The sequence below is a fragment of the Ischnura elegans genome, chromosome 11 (assembly GCF_921293095.1).
Source record: "Ischnura elegans chromosome 11, ioIscEleg1.1, whole genome shotgun sequence".
Taxonomy (NCBI): domain Eukaryota; kingdom Metazoa; phylum Arthropoda; class Insecta; order Odonata; family Coenagrionidae; genus Ischnura; species Ischnura elegans.
Genome location: NC_060256.1, coordinates 59696361 through 59713437, shown reverse-complemented (window position 1 = coordinate 59713437; position 17077 = coordinate 59696361). Strand labels below are relative to the sequence as shown.

The 17077-nt window shown below is 38.7% G+C and overlaps 1 protein-coding gene across 1 annotated transcript; it reads right to left on the bottom strand.

The window, feature by feature from the left end:
* Positions 1-3419: 3419 nt before the first annotated feature.
* On the bottom strand, positions 3420-13409 carry LOC124168323 (glyoxylate reductase/hydroxypyruvate reductase-like). The gene is made up of 7 exons (XM_046546495.1): positions 13150-13409; positions 9205-9335; positions 8628-8817; positions 7891-8057; positions 5074-5238; positions 4083-4208; positions 3420-3654 (listed from the first exon to the last, which is right to left on the bottom strand). Exons 1-7 carry the CDS (start codon positions 13218-13220, stop codon positions 3539-3541), a joined length of 966 nt encoding a protein of 321 aa, XP_046402451.1. The 5' UTR covers positions 13221-13409; the 3' UTR covers positions 3420-3538.
* Positions 13410-17077: the final 3668 nt, after the last annotated feature.

Below are 17077 nucleotides of genomic sequence, written 5' to 3'. Positions count from 1 at the left end.
CAGAAGTACAGCAGCGGAAATTTTTACTGCAAAAAACGGCAGGCACATACTGTGACTGATACTTCTACATTGAGGAAGTCTATTGACCCTTTTTTTTGTTCAGTTCGAAATCTGGACACATTTATAATCAGTTAGGGGTTAAATTCTAGTTTTATAAGGTTATTGATATTCTACTGTATCATCAAATTTTGTTTAAGGATATCTGGTTGCATCAAAAATCATCCTATGAATAGTGTAATCTATATATGACTCGTTGTGCTTTTATTTTCAGATGAATACAGGATGGTTCTGTTAATGTTTAATTGCATTAGTGGTGATCCTTTACCTTCAGCGGAAGGTGCTATTTTACTTCTGCTGAATGTTTGACAATGCATACTCCTCAGAAAATTTTTATATGCATACATAGTTAGAAACTTACAGGCTTAGTTAACGTAGGATTTGTGTCTATGCCTGGTATTCTGATTTCCTTGGTTTAATTGACACTTGAGCCTGTATCAGGTATTGTAATCTCCTGGAGGTATCAACCCTTGATAGAGGGAAAGACAAGCATTTCTGAAGTGTAAATGGACTGCTAGAATTGATCGAGAAACCAAATAGAAATAAATACATATCTCCAAAACTCATGGATGCAAAGCCTTCATGCACAATCAAACATTAGTGTTTTCGTTTAAGGCTGGTTTTGACCAACAGAGGTATTTACATAACGACTCCCTTGGTATTCCATCAAAGGTTTATAAATAAATTCTCAAATTATTAACTTGGGTAAAACCAATCTATTTTACCACCCGACGAAATGGTCGACTTGTAACTTTGTTTTTTATAATTATTAGGGATGGTCGGATTGGATACCTCGGATCCAAATATACGCGGATATTGCCCTTCATCGGATCCTAGGTCGCAGAAGTCATCGGATCTGGATCCGAAATTTTAAATTATAGCTTCATTGAATGCCCCATACGAGTGGAAAGAGTTCCGATCCTCTCTTTGAATGCGCCATTGCACTGCGATGCTTGTCCTACACATGATCCATTTTTAATTTGTTTACGTGGCATTTTCTTCACCTGACTGGTGCTTCTTCACCCGAAGACATCAGCTGGAGGGCTGATGAAACTGTCATACAAACAAATGCATTATGTAATAGCTGTAACCCTGAAGCCTGGGATGTGAGCCAAATGGTGTTTAGATGTGTGCTTTCTTAGTCTTTTCCCATCCTGACCTAGGTTCCTCCAGTCTGCAGCCCAGTGCATGATCTCCTTGGCCTAAGTATCCATTACCAAGGGTTGTGCTTCGCAATTGTCCAAGTCCAGAAGTGATTCTAATGAAGATTGAGGTATGGGGAGCTTGATCTTGAGACATCTTACATGAGATTCAATATCCATATTCATTGAATTATAGGGACAACAGAGATTCGTCTGACTATTTTATTCAGGTATTTATTAGAATATCATTTTTGTTGCCTTTTTAATTTTACTGAGCTTCAACCTGCTGCACAGTGATTAGTTAGAATTCTTTTCTATAAATTGCTGAGAGATCAGCCATTGACGCTAATAAATTTTGTTGTTATATTCATGGCTAAATCTTCCCTGTTTTAAATGGGATCGTAAGGACTCTACTTGGCCTATATTTTAGTCTCTTCAAAATCACTTTCATGTCCTAGCACACTACACACATGCTCTACAGTGGTATTCAGAATGGAATCGCCCTGACCAATCACTGCCAAGCTACTAGATTTCGATTTCCTTCTCTTGTTAGTAAGTAACTCTCACTGCATGAAGGAGTTAGTTATCAACTGAAAAGCATAAAAAGTATGAGTTATATAAACAGTCTAATTCAAAAGTATTGCAACGAATGATGCGGCGCCACTTTCCCACAGTTTGGAAATTGAGTTTCGGTATTTACTATTGTACCAGTGGGAGGGAAATTTGAACAGCATTCCTACCTCCTGCAATATTTTTATTACAACATCATGAAAGGGTAATGTATACGGGATATGTACAATGTTTAATTCCACATAATTTGTGCAGCTCATGCTAGATAATAAATCCATCTCCAGAACTTCAATTTACTTTCTCTCGTAAATTGGCCGAAGTATTTTTTTACAATTAATGCTGAAGTTTTTCGATGAGAGATAGTGAACATAACATATATAAAATATCAGGCACAATATGACAGCAAATAGTGCCTCTGCATGTTAAAATTCAGTTTGATTTAGTGACACTAGAAGACTTGTTAGTTCCCTTGCATGACTTAGAAAAGCTTGTAATGGAACACCTTTGGAATCGATGAGTCAGTTGCCCTATTGGTAAAGCAGCAGATTTTCTACTGCAGTATTACGAATTCCATAGTCCTCAGAGGGGTCAGTGGCTTAGCAAGGAATTTTGTTCGGGGGGAGGGAGGGTCGAAAACCTGGGAGGAAAATTTTTTAAAAGGAGGGTACTAAGTTACTAATTTTAACACTTTTCATAATCAAAAAATCTTCATTTGCTAAAAAAATATTTTGTAAATTCATGATTTTTCAATATTTTGTTTTCTTTTATGAAGGAAAATAATTGTAGTTTCATATTTTGGGGGGGTCTGGACCCCCTTGGCTATGCCACTGTCAGGGGTGAATCTGAGGGATGTTGTCCTTAAATGATGAGATGTATGAACAAATGCCATCAATAAAAGATTTGATGACATACAGCTGTAAACTCCGGATTATCCGGGCTAATGATGGGGAGAGATGGCACGAATAATCGGAAAATACGGATAATCCAAACTTTCACTTTAATGTCTTGTCATATTCATAATTTACGTAAAACAAACAATATATTATTATTTATACAGTTATTCTGTTATTTTGGAGTGCTTCCCAGTCTCATTGAGAGCTTTCTTCGCCTGTATGCGATCTTTTTAGCGGCAATAACAAGGTTGTACTCGTATTATTACGGCTCCACGTAAGTAATGGTTTCAAAAACTACACATCGGAGGCTGCATGATCACGGATACAGAAAAGTGGAAAAATGCTTCAAAACCACTGCGCGACGTCGGAAACAAAACTTTCAGGCACCACGCCATCATGCCACGTAGTCGTATCTCGCACAAGTTGCCCAGGTTGCAGCTGCTGCAGGACGTGTATACGTGATCATGGAGTGCGATCGCTCACTGTGAGGCTTTGGAAAGAGGAACACGAAGCTCCCGTGAATGCAGCTAGCACGCAACTGCTTCCGTTTAATGAAGGGGAATCTAATGGAAATAATAAGTCCAGTGTATCCTAGCATTCTAATGCAGTAACTCCGGTGATTTTGGGTCCAATTTTATTTTTCATAAATATTGCGGAAAATATTTAGCGAGAGTGAAAATTATGCATGGATAATCCGCAACACTGACATACCGCAGCCGGATAATCAGGAGTCTGCTGTATGAAACACAGGGAGATGTATTTTTAAAACTTTAATTTCTCTTGAATCCAAGGTGCAATCAGTTGTTCAGTAATACTTAATGTGTTGACAAAAGTAGATGGTAATACATGCATAGGCATTGAATACGTAATTGGTATTCATAGAGGAGCTGGAAGTGGCTTTCCCTCCAAACCGCATAGAATGTTCCTTGCAGTTAACATTGCCATGTCCTGTCTTGTTATCACTGTAGCACTTCCAAGGTGCGGGGTGAGAACTGGAATAAGTATGGAGAAATATGTTGTAATAGAAAAGAGAGAGAAGTTAGAATCACTTTGACCTCTGAGTGCTCCATACCAATACCTCCACTGTACAAGCGCTTAACAATCACCCATCGGATTAAGCCCGGTACAATACCCATGTGCTCAGCTGGCAGTAGCCAGAGTGCAAACGCTCACCTCCAAAGCTTGGAGACTTGGAGGTTAGCGTTTGTGCTCCAGCTACTGCTAGCTGAGTGCATGCGTATTGTTGGGCTTCTAGATAAGCGGGTTTGATCCAGTAAGCGCTTATACAGTGGAGGTATCGACGCAAATTTTATTTTGATTTAATATGTATTGCAAGGAAAATGAAGATTTTAATATACTATTCTTTTCAAGTACATAGTAGTATTGTAGAGAAAAATAGAATGAATTTTAAATCACTCACAGCAGTTTTTTAAGGAAGTCAGGGGATGGTTGGAGGGCAAAGGCTCAGGATTCATCACATCAAGTCCTGCTGCCCAGATTTTTCCTTCACTCAGAGCTCGAACTAATGCATCTTGATCAACCAAATCTGTAAAAAAAAAAATAAATATGCATACATTATTAATTTGAAAATACAGATATCAATAGGGTGGTTTCCTATATTTTCCTATTATTTTTTTATTGCCTAAATCGAAAGATTATTACTCCTGGAGTACGTATTTCACGCTTTAAGATTTTTAAATGACTATATCTATTTTTTGCGATTAAATGAAAAGTGAAAATTTTCAAGCGCGCGAAAACATGACGGCTAAGTATGAATGCTGGGAAAAGCCCATGCGACGTTATTCTGGTTCTACCTGCCACCGTGTGAGGCCACCTTGGTGAGAGGCTATGAGCACTGCTACGATGCAGGCTGCTAGCACGTAGCAGAGTACCCAGCTAGCAGATAGCACTTGGCTTAAATAAGGATTATTAATATCCTATCAAACGAAGGAAACTTTCCAACCATAGGCAATTTTAATAGGTATGATTATTAAGAGATGTTTCCCTGAGCTCTGTGCCATATGCATGCATTGGTAATCTCAGACTATGTAAAACTCCTATCTACTCTTATAGAAACTAGGTCCTGGTGACGTCACGTGGAGTGGAATCGCATGGGTGCCAATCTGGCCTTTTTCAAATGATGATAAAATTGACCCTTGCCATTCGTCTAAACCGGTATTTCTAAAACCAAATAATTTGTACATTATGAATACACTAATGGTGTGTAAAGAACCGCAATCAATGCCTTTCGTTTGAAAACATTAGTTGAGTTAAAAAGTAGTTTCTCTTTTTGTCTGATAGCCCATGTGTTATTGGTGATGTTGTGTTTACTCATTCTACAAGACTTTACTGGCCAAATGTGCATAACCATTTTCACTCTTAACATTTGTTAGTTAAAGAAGTAATTTTACCTCCTCTTGCAACATTGATGAGAATTGCCGTTTTCTTCATTTTTGAAAATGCTTCATCATTGAACATCCCTTTGGTTTCAGGGGTGAGTGGGCAAGATACAATAACAAAGTCACTCTCTTGCAGTAGCTTTTCCAAGGTCACAAATTCAGCACCAATGGCATCACCTATTAGAGAAAGCAGGGTGCATTTGAAATATTTACAATGATATCACCATATCCACCATAATATGAGCAGTTATTTAGTATAGACATTAGAAGAGGTTATCATGGTCGATTTGTTGGAATTTTTCCTCTCTAGGATGGATAATAATTAATTAAGGTGAAAGAGAAGAAATTTATATACGTGAAAAGATTAGCTGACAGAGCAATTGAGTGGAGGATTGCTGACAAGTGAAATGATGCATTTTATTGGTCCCAGGATTTTGCATCTACAACTACATACTACCAAGCCAACTAAAAAGGCAAGTGGCAGGGGGGTTAAGTCACCAGCCATAGGGGGACGAATTGGGGAGGGAGCACGGGTTTAGTGATGGGCACTGTGCGAGTGAGTCAGTTCAAATGTGCGACTCAGCAGATAGAGCTGTGAGGCGAGAGAGTCTTATTTAGTGAGTCGCGACTCCCTCCCCTCAATGTGCACTGGAATTGTGCGAGGCGAAGTCAAGACGCTTATGACCTACTCAGCCCACAATGTGGACGTTGGAGTTGTGTGCGGCGGGAGTCAGACTTCATTCGCACTCTGTGCACTGGAATTGTGCGAGGCGAAGTCAGACTCCCGGCACCCATGACTCCCTCATGGCACACTTGCATGTTGGAGTCGTGAGCGGTGGAAGTTGGACTCCATACGCACACGACTCCTTCCACAAACATTTACCGTGTGAGGCTCATTGCACGTTTGGCAGGTCAAAGGGAGCACATGGCGCTTTTTGCAGGTAGCCCACTGCTCATCTTTTCACGCCGCTTGAAAGATTCTCCTGATTCATTGTCTGGGCATTACTCTAAAGAATCTCATATAATCCCTATCGTTATTCTCTCCTGCATGTTCCATGCATAGTGAAAGAAAAATGGTGGATGCTCACATAAAAGTTTTCAGTAACGGCAAATTTATGAAAGTAATACGAGACAAAAATGAAAATTTGCTCTAACACAAACAACTAAGATTAATCAAGGAAATTAATTATGGACTGTTAACATAATCATGTAGTTTCGGAGAGAATATTTTGTTACAACAGAATTTTTAAATTTTCATCATCTCCAAGCACAGGAGACGGAATACATTTTCTGTCATCCATGAAAGATATGTATAACGTATTGGCAGAAATTAGTCCTGCTAAGCATTGTGATTATTCAATATATGATTGATTTGAAGTAAATATTTCAAATTGGGATCTAGGAAATGTTGCATTTAAAATGTTGGTTCAGAAATTCCCCCCTCATCACCTTCCCCTCTTCCCCTTTCTTCCACTCCCCTCCAACCCCCTCCCCAAAACCCAGAAACGCTTTGCTGAGTCGCACTGTGCGAGCGGCTCTCTGGAGTATGCTGTGAGCAGTGAGGCAGCTCCACAAAAAGAGTTGTTTAAGCCATCACTACACGGGTGCACGTGTCCTCCCCAAACCCCAGACGCTTATAAAATTAACAAAATTTGTAATATGGTTATCGTTTCTTTTGTTTTATTTTGTATATTGTGGAGCCTCAATCATTTAAGTTCATATTAATAACTTTCATATTAAAATAAAGAGAATATTTCGTACAGTAATTGCTGTACATATCTTGTGTTAAATCTCAAGTATGAGAAGATCATTTGAGTGTCAGACCCTTGTGCCCACCTCAGAAAAAAATCCTGGATCCACCCTTGACACCAGCAGTTTATTTATAAAAATCAAATGCTCTAACAAAATTACGACCAGTATTTATGGTGTTGGGGCAAAACGAATTTCTATATCTATCTATGTATTTGGCAAAATATCTTAGTTTATCGCTTCTGTTGGACCTGGAAATATAGAGGGCTATAATATGGTGTTCTCTTTTTGTCGTGGTTGTGAGTTGTTTCAAATTATCCTTTGCATACATATATATGTAGTGGATATACAAGGAAGGCAACGTAAGGAATTTCAATTCTCTGAAATGTGATTTTCAAGTTTGCCACTGGGCTATCTTTGCTGTTAACCTACTACCCTTTTTTGTGTTGCAAAAGCTCTACAAAAGCCAGGCGATGATTACCAGAAAATTTATCCTCAACACAGGATTGGAAGTTCGCATAATAAATCACATTGAAATCAATAACTTCAAAGAAAACCTCAGTATATAGCTAAATTTAATTTAACCTATTAGCAAGGGTAGAGATGATGATGAAATAAATAAGGAATGCAATCCAATTTAAGATCATATAATAACATATTTACTTGCTCTATACTGTTCAAAAATTATAAAAACTGAAGTGAGGCTTTACTCCAAAAGATTAGTCTTTGTGAATCATTTCAATAATTACTGTGCCTTTAATTCATTCGGAGTCATTTCTGAGCTTGTTTATGCGAAAATGTTGTTATATAAAGAAGGATTTGCTTTTTTTGGTACATGAGTTGGCATGGCAAGTTAGTTCATTCATTGGTTATGGCAATTAGGTAGTTGAACAAAACTTGATCTGGTTGTTTGATTGATTGTTAAAAAATACCTTACGTGATGTTTCCTCATTTGGTTATGTAACCATGAGAACTTGCATTAAATTCAAGCAAGTTTATGTTTAGTGATTTTAGCTTATTTTTGGCACTTAATTAAGAATGTGGCTATAAGCACTGGATGTATCCATAAATGATACTTACCCTCCTTTTTTGGAGAATGTCCACAGTAAATAATCCTTCCGACCTCGAATGACTGGAGGCGGCGAGCAACAGCTTGCCCAATTCCTCCAAGCCCAACAATGCCGACTGTTGACCCACGGACTTCCATCCCAAGCATCCATTGAGGGCCACCAGTATTCCAGGAATTTCTTAATACAGATATTAATTATGCATTAATAGATAAGATTAAACAGTGAAACCTGCTGTCCTTGGGTCTCTTGGTTTACTCAAGTATGGCTCCGTATGAGTGAGCAACAACTTCAATTGCATCTTATCATCTAAAAGATTTTTTTGTGATACTTTGCGTCAGGGGTGCAGCTAGAAATTAAGGCTGTGGGGGGTTAAGGTGAAACTACCTAATACAAGGGTGTGTGGGGTATGGTATACCCACCAGGATAAGTGGTAGGTGCGAGATTTTAAGATAAATGGTTGAAAATGGTGAGTTTTACGGCTTTCTGAGGGATATTTTATTAATCCTTGCACTATTATATTAGTAATATCAATACAATTAAGTAAAATGGATTTAAATTAAAAATTTATCTGAGCTCTGGGGGGGTTTTAACCCCCCCCCCCCCCCCTCGCTGCACCACTGCTTTGTGTCACCATGTATGAATATTCATCAACATCAATTTTCTCTGAAGATAAATGGCTGTTTTCCACAGCTTTATATGACTAATGACAAAATTAAAATTCAAAATGAATGGTTCCTTGATACCTACGCCATAAGTGCCATTTGACCTTCATGAAATCTCCGAGCAGCAGCAATTATGAGACCAACAGCTATTTCTGCCACAGCACTGGCAAGGACGTTAGGTGTGTTTCCAACAAGGATCCCTCGTCGCTTTAGCTCAGCAATGTCAATGTGGTCATATCCAGCTGACATAGTCCCAACTACTTTCAGAGTTTCCCCTGAGCATGGAAATTAAAACAATAGGTCAGATTTAATATTTTGTTCAAATAGGAGGTTCAAACTTTTGAGCCCTGTTTCTGTTTTTTTTTGATAGAATTAAAGTCACCTCATGACTGAAATATGGGAATCATTGTTTGCCTAATGAACAACCGATAAAGATCAGATTCTAGCTGAGGTATAATATAAATATAGAAAAGCTAATTAAATATAGTGGTGCCTTCTAACTTACATGTTGATGAAATTTGCTCAATCCTTCTAATCAAAATTTAAACCTACTATGAATGTACTTCCATTACTTAAAACTGAGTGCAGGCAACAGCATGAATATGTGGATAGTAGGATGTTGATGGCGAAGTTGGGACCTGAAAATGAAAATCTCATCTTACCAGCTTCATCCATCATTTCCTTGTCTAGCTTCACCTTAGTGAACCAAAATATGGCGTCAACTCCTTTCACACGTTTTAAAATATCTGCCCTCAAAGGATATGGTAGCTCTGGGCATATGATAAGGTCGCACCTAAAATAAAATGGTTTTGCATATTATTACTAGCTACTCTCAAAGGGATGACTTTTGATGATTCACTTATTATTTTAACATGCTTCTAATAATTGTCTTGAATATGGTTATTGTCTTGGTATGCTCTGAAAAGTTTGGTTGAGGATAAATGTTAATATATAGTCAATTAAAACTCTTTCCATCAAGATGAAGGTAATAGAGTATTAAACCTTATAGGCCACATCTTGAGACATGATGGCCTGATGAAGACAATCGTCGAAGGACAAGTGGAAGGCAAGAATGGAAAAGGAAGACCCCGAACAAAATATATGGAACAAGTAAAGAGAGATGTGAAAGAGAAGAAATACGTAGGTGTGAAAAGATTAGCTGATAGGAGAACTGAGTGGAGAGCTGCGTCAAACCAATCCTAGGATTGTTGACCAGTGATGATGATGATGACACCAACAGTCATCAATGCTAAGATTGGTTTGATGCAGCCCTTTCCTCAACTCTCCTAGCAGCTGATATTTTAACAACTACATATTAGCCATCTCCTTCACATCCTTCATCATCTACACTCAAGGGTGGATACGGGGGGGAGCTTTCTGGAGCACAAGGGTCTGACAGGCAAATGGTCTTCTCATATGTGAGATTAGAAACAACATACAACAATAGGGTTGTTTCCTTTTTTTTAATTGCCTAAAACGAAAGATCATTACTCCTGGAGTACATATTTTACACTTCTGATTTTTAAAGGACGATATCTATTTTTTGCGATTAAATGAAAAGTGAAAATTTTGAAGCCCACGAAAACGTGACAGCTAAGTATGAATGCTGGGAAAAGCCTGTGTGACGTCATTCTGGTTCCAGCTGCCACCGTGTGAGGCCACCTTGGTGTGAGGCTTTGAGCACCGATATGATGCAGGCTGCTAGCAGGTAGCGCTTGGCTTAAATAAGGATTATTATTCCCCTATCAAACAAAGGAAACTTTCTGACCATATGCAATTTTAATAGGTGAATATTAAGAAATGTTTCCCTGAGCTCTTCGCCTAATGCATGCATTGGTTATCTCAGATAATGTATAATTCCTGACTAATCGTATAGAATCTAGGTCCCTGTGACGTCACGTGGAGTGGGCATCGCAAGGGTGCCAATCTGGCCTTTTTCAAATGAGGTTAAAATTGACCATTAGCATTCATCTAAACTGGGATTTCTAAAACCAAATAATTTGTATATAATGAATGCACTAATGGTGAGCAACGAATCGCAATCAGTGCCTTTTGTTTTCTTTGATGAAGGAAACTACCCTAATACTGTACGAAATATTCTCTTTATTTTAATATGAAATTGAATGATTGAGGCTTCGTAATACACAAAAAAATCGAACGTAATGATAACCGTATTAAAAATCTTGTCTATTTTTCAAGTGTCTGGGAGGGGCACGTGCCCCCCCCCCCCCAAAATCCACATATGCTCCCTATGATTTCTAATTGGCATGCATTCAAGGTGGGTGGGTCATGCCTCAACTCAATACTTACTACTCTCTTTCAAGCATATTACTTAATACCAAATCTATCCCGAGTTAACTTTCCTCACCACTATATATATAATCATATACCCATCACTCCAGTAGTCCTAACTATCTCTACATCTCAGGCAGTCCCAAAATATCTATTCTCCCTTTCATCTTTGGTATGATCTAGTTAACCTACCCTCATCTATTTTTCCTAATATTGTATCCATACATTCTTTGCTGCCATCTTAATTTTCTTGATCTCGTTTTCCCGTATCTCAGATGATGCTGATAACCCTCCAAAAATATTTTGCCTGAAAGTGACCTCAAGGACCTTCTTACTTTGAACCACACTCACCCCTAAATGCCAGGATTGATGGATCAAAAATTCCAAGGCTCGTTTAATTCCGCTCCATGTTTTCAGGTGTTTTTTATTTCCACAATACATATTAAGTTGGGAGGATTTCCTAACTTTTATTTTAGAATGTTCTCTTTTGTCAAATTGTAATGAGAATTAACTTCCGTTGATCTCCAACCTTTTGCCTATCAGGCATGGGTGACATGACCAAGAATAACTGAGAATTCCTTCCACCAGTGCATCTGATAGAATCAATTGAAGACACAAAACTCTCCGCATCCTTTCAAGGTGTAGCCCAAATGAAAGTACACATTTTGTAGAATATTTCGGTAAAACCTCTATTCACAGACATATCTGACTTTCGGACATAAGGACAGCATTCTATTCCCCAGCAGCAAATGCATTTGTATATGAATACAGACGCCATTTAGGGCACATTTTTTTACTATATGGACTCTGCATTTCCATGCGTTATCTCACCCATTTTTCATTAACTGAGATTTTTTTTGGAAAGTTTGAAAGTTCTCTTTAGTTTTTTCTCACCCCCCCCCCCGGAAAAAATCATGCATCCGCCCTCGAATTTAGGGAGGAGGAAATTGAAGCAGGGTATATGAACAGCCCTAGAAAATATTTAAATTTCAAGATTACAAATTCCTCGTCACGGGCATGGGATTACTCAACATACAGTGTGTCCTCGTTTAACGTCGTCCCGTTTAACGTTGTTTCGCGATAACGTTGTCCAAAAATTGAAACCCTTCATCATTTAACGTCGTTATTGCTTCGCGATAACGTTGTTCAAATTATGCGCGGCGAAAAAAAAATGAATGGCGAATAGAACGCAAGCGCATCTGATGTATAGTAAATATTACCATATTAATGCGATTGGTAATTTTCGTTCGACAGAAAAGGTTGGCGTGGGTAGCGTATGTTAACTATGCATCTGAGCGAATAATTATCGCCTCATTTACCCATTATCCGTATATTTTTCTGATGCCAACCGAAAAAAATGTCCACGAAGAAGAGTGGCTATCCTGGTGGTTCTTCAGACGTGAAGAAAAAACGGCGATATTAGAATAAAAACTTGGTATTATTAAAAGAATTGAAGAAGGTGCAACTGCTGGAGAGATCGGTCTAGTTTTAGGTTTGCAGGTCGAGTTTTTACAGTTAAAATTTCTTCTGTTACTGAAAATATCGATGTTTCGCCATTAAAAATACTTTCTTTTTAGTTTTTATATTTCATTTAATAATGCCTTCTTCCCAACCTTTTCGTTATGAAAATTCGTTTCGAATGAATCGTTATCATGCTGAAGTGAAAAATCGGTAATGAATGTTTCTCGCGATTTCCGCCGGGTTAAAGAATTCATATCATCACGAAAATTGACTCGCCCTTCGTCCTCGTGCTTCCGAGTGTCAGATTCAGATTTTTTTCATTTTGGCCTGATTCAGGTGTCTCCCGATTGGTCACAAAGTCTGCTTAAAGTTACGGCTCCGATAATTGGCCTCCTTGGATTCTCGCCCGGGAAATTCTGGATTCTTCACGAAGAAATGGATTGTTAGGAACATGGCTAGGAACCAATTTAAATTTTTTACATTGTTTCTTATGGGAAATACTGCATCGCTTAACGTTGTTTCGCTTAACGTCGACTTTTTCAGGAACGAATCAACAACGTTAAACGAGGACTCACTGTATTTCACTGTTTGACGAAGTTTCGTCATTTGAGTGAGAGTCAGAAACGCGGGAACAAAATTTGCGCCTAGCGGCATTCAGATGTTTAATTGATAGAGAGGGGGAGAGGGGCGAAATTGGAAAATTGTAAAGAACACCGCCAATTTGTGGTCTACATAGAAATTTTACTTTATAAATGGAAGGTAAGGTGCCTGTAGAGTGTAAGTGCACCGTATGAAATTTCTTACAACCTTAAATTTATCAGATGTTGTGGAGGTGCCATCTCGATCCAACTTACTTTTCTTTGAGTAAATTCAATCCCTTTTCGGGGATTTCACCATTGCTGATCAGAACTTTGGGCCGCGACATTCCGGAATACTATGTTTCCTACCGTGGATATTGATTGATCTGTAATCGCGGTAAATAGTTGCCGTCGTTTAACTCCGTGGAGATGATTGTGGTGTGTCTTTGTTCCGTTATCTTTCAATAGGAATGCTATGAAAAATATAGCTTCCGTGCACCTCGTTCGCTGTTAAGTGATTGTGCTATTACATAATGGTGTTCTATTCTTCACCTTTATATCCGCATTTCTTATCGTATGATTATTAAAAGTGGTTAGCATCATAATTGATTATACGGTGAAGTAATACATATTGACTTGTCGCTGTGGCGTAAGAGGGATTTTTGTACGACGCCGTGTACAGCTGCGTACGTACCTACGAGATTATATATTGGTGTTATCGGCTCTTAATTTCTCGGCGCAAGTCTGCCTAAAGGAAGTATGTGAATCACCAAGTGTGCGATGTGTTAATTTTCCTCTCTGTTCTCCGTTATGTGTCTTTAGTCAAAATTTAAAGCCTACATTGCAAAATCGTCCTTTTACATCGCTCAGCGTGTTCTCCATCTCCAAATTATTATAAAATGCAGCTTTTTTTCGTTGAAATTTCTGCCATGTCTGGGGAGAATGAGATCTGGATGTCTAAGCTTCCTGTGAATCTTTGAAAAAGTTGTATGATAAATAAGATTTTTGGTTCCTGGTTGGCAAACAAATGAGATTTTTAGTCGTGACCATTCTTTATCTCATTGCTGACTGATAACTTCACTATCACCTATTCCTTCTTTGACGGCTATCCTATGTGGCATCATTTACTGGGAATGCTTAATATGTATACCATTTTGTTATAAACAGCCCATGTTATATTGACACATATCCCCAGCTTGCTGTTTTTTCTCTCTGCATCTCCTGTCTTACTTTAACTACAAGCCCTCAAGTGGAAGAAATTCTAGTACCTACTCTGTGCTTCAATATCATATAACGAGGGTAGTACGAAAAGTTAGGTTCCCATATTTTTTACAAATGGAAAATTTTGTTAATTGTTATTAATTTTCACATCATTGAAAATCTTACACTTTAGCCTATTTTTCAACGTAGTCTCCATTTTTTCGACAAACTTTTGAGGGCGTTGCTCCAGCTTTTGTATCCCTAAGTTGAAGCCTCCCGCCAACCCGTTGAGGAAGCATGTGACCTCTGCTCGGACTTCATCGTCACTCTTGAAACCTTTGGGGTGTAATGGAACACCCACCCTCCAGTGACGATAGGGTCCAACAACTTCTCCTTGTTGCCTCCCCCCTCACATTGTTGAAGAAATTTGCAAGCACAGTCAAGGCGTTGCTCCTTGTGTCCATCAGTCAGCATCCGGGGGATCCAGCGAGTACACATCTTGCGATAACTCAATGTTTCTGTTAAAATTCTTTCAATTAAGCCATGGGATGCTTTAGGAATTCGTTCAACAAATTCACGGACAGTGACCCTACGATCTTTGAGCAGCTCACCGTTGATCTTCTGGACAATCACTTTTGAAACTGGCGGTCTTCCACTCCGTTCTTCATTGTGAACTTCCGTGCAACCCTCAGCCAAGGCCCGGTGCCATTTGTGTACATGCTGAACGGACGTGCACTCTTTACCATCAACTTCACTCAGTTGCTGATGAATCTCCAGGGGCAGTAACTTCCTTGCATGGAGAAGTCAGAGTACTCCTCGAACCTCACACTTGGGGGGAATGGGAATCAACTCTTTCATTGGAGGCAGTTGTGAAGCCAATAATGAGCGACGTATTGAATTGCGGACGGGCGGACTCGAGGGTAGGGGTACCACTGCACATGGCACTCTTGTGGGATTTAGCCTAGCACCTTCCCTCAACATTGTAGCTCATTGGGAACCTTACTTTTGGTACAACCCTCGTATGTCTAATGTGATACTTCGTTTATTATTTCCTAAAGAAAGAAGTGATTTTTTTCTTTCAACAGTATATTTGTTGTATGGTTTACCTCCAATTTCTTCTTACAATTTTATTCATCAGACACTAGACATCTATGAAGCCACACCAACTCCTTTTCATTAAGTAATGTGTTGTAAATTTATTATTCACTCTTGCTGGGGCTGAAGACACCCAGGCTAAGGGCAAGGCTGGAGACCACATTCTCTTAGGAAGAACACATTGTTTTAATAGGTAACATGCAGGCGTTAGTCCAAGGAAGAATTTATCACCACTGACTAATTCGAGAGGCCATCGAATTTGAGAAATGCTTCCAGGATTTTAACCGTGCTGACAGCATCAAACTCAGCCAGATTGGAAAGATAATCTTTCGGAAGAAGCTTTAGCCTGATTGTTTCCAGAATGATTTTAACAATGAATGACACACCCACCATGTAACAAGGGTGAGCTCGTTGACTACTCTAGGACAGGGCTCTGAGATCCTCTGATGTCGGGTTAAACCTCCCCCCATCACTCCAGTGGAGTAAGAGAAGAGGTGACAAGTATATAAATGAGTGGTATAAAAATGAGTGGGCATGCAAAACCGGGAATAATGACTATTATTTTGTAAACTTTGGCACTTAAATGTTCAATAGTATCAGGCTCAACTATGTGGAAGTTGATATTCACAAATGAAAAGAAGGCTTTGTTGACTTCCACTGATTTATTTTCTTGGTACGACATGTTTCAATCCTTAGAGATTATTTTCAAGTATGGAAAATGATCTTTATGGATCCAAACATGTCGTACCAAGAAGATAAATCAGTGGAGGTCAACGAAGTAGTCTTTGGCACTTGATAACAGAAAGGTTTGCAACCTCAGCAGTAGAGCAACGAACAACTCTGCGGGTCTTCCACACTTCCCCTGTCAGCATAGATGCTTCTGTAATTTATTTATAGGGTCATTCCATGTCAGTTCACCCAGGCATGGCACCCACCGACTCAGATTTTGATGAAATTTTTGTCACTAGCTACTATATCACCTATCCAATGACTCATATAAAACTCATCCAATTTTTTTTTTATTGAAGGTTAATATGTGCTCCAATATACTGTGAAATAAAAATGGTGGTGTTTTGACTGCCACTCTGAGTATTTCAGGTTTTACTTTTTATTCTGCCTCCGTGAGAGGGATTTTGGACACGTACTGTAAGATAATAAGTATAAGTGTATCCATACCTTCATGAGGATATATGTATTTGAAATAATGGTCAGTAAATCTAAGACCAAACATGTAGTCTAGTGAATGTGGCTCTTGTTCATATAATTTTTTTAAGAACAATACTTGGCTTGTGGCAGCTGAGGGGAAGAGAGTCCAAATGGCTCAGAAACTGTCTGTCTGCTGGTTCACAGCCACACCAAGCAGCTCAACTTGACTTTGGTATTGCTATTAGTTGAGAAAAGCCAAAATCATCTCAAAAGTAGATTGTAGCAGGAGAGATGGTACTGCTTATTTTTACCAATAATAATAATAATAATTTTTTATTGTTCTGTTGGTCCAAGGAATAGAACATAGAACATGGTCAAGAGAATATTACAGATAAAAAGAGATACCAAACACACAAAAAACGACACAGATCAATTATACATTATCACACATATATTCGTCTAGATTGTAATAGGCTTTGGATAAAAGCAGCCTTCTCAATTCGCGCTTGAAGGTTGCAATGTTGGACTGAGTTTTTACATGCGGTGGTAATTTATTAAAAATAAGGGAAGCTGAGTGATGAGTTCCCTTTCTAGATAAGGCACAGGGTTGCCTTCTCAGGTGAACATCATTTCTGCGCCGAGTGAAATAATCATGAATGGTAGAGCTCGGACAGAACAAATCAGGATACATTTTGACAAATAGTGCACAATAAAAAATAAACAGACATGGTAGTGTCATTATCTTGAATTTAAGAAACAGTGG

Coding starts and splice junctions, on each gene's coding strand:
- LOC124168323 (XM_046546495.1), bottom strand. CDS start 13,220: ATGTCGCGGCCCAAAGTTCTGATCAGCAATGGTGAAATCCCCGAAAAG. Junction 9,336..13,149: donor TTGAATTTACTCAAAGAAAA/GTAAGTTGGATC, acceptor ATTTTATTTTAG/GTGCGACCTTATCATATGCC. Junction 3,655..4,082: donor GACTTCCTTAAAAAACTGCT/GTGAGTGATTTA, acceptor TACTTATTCCAG/TTCTCACCCCGCACCTTGGA.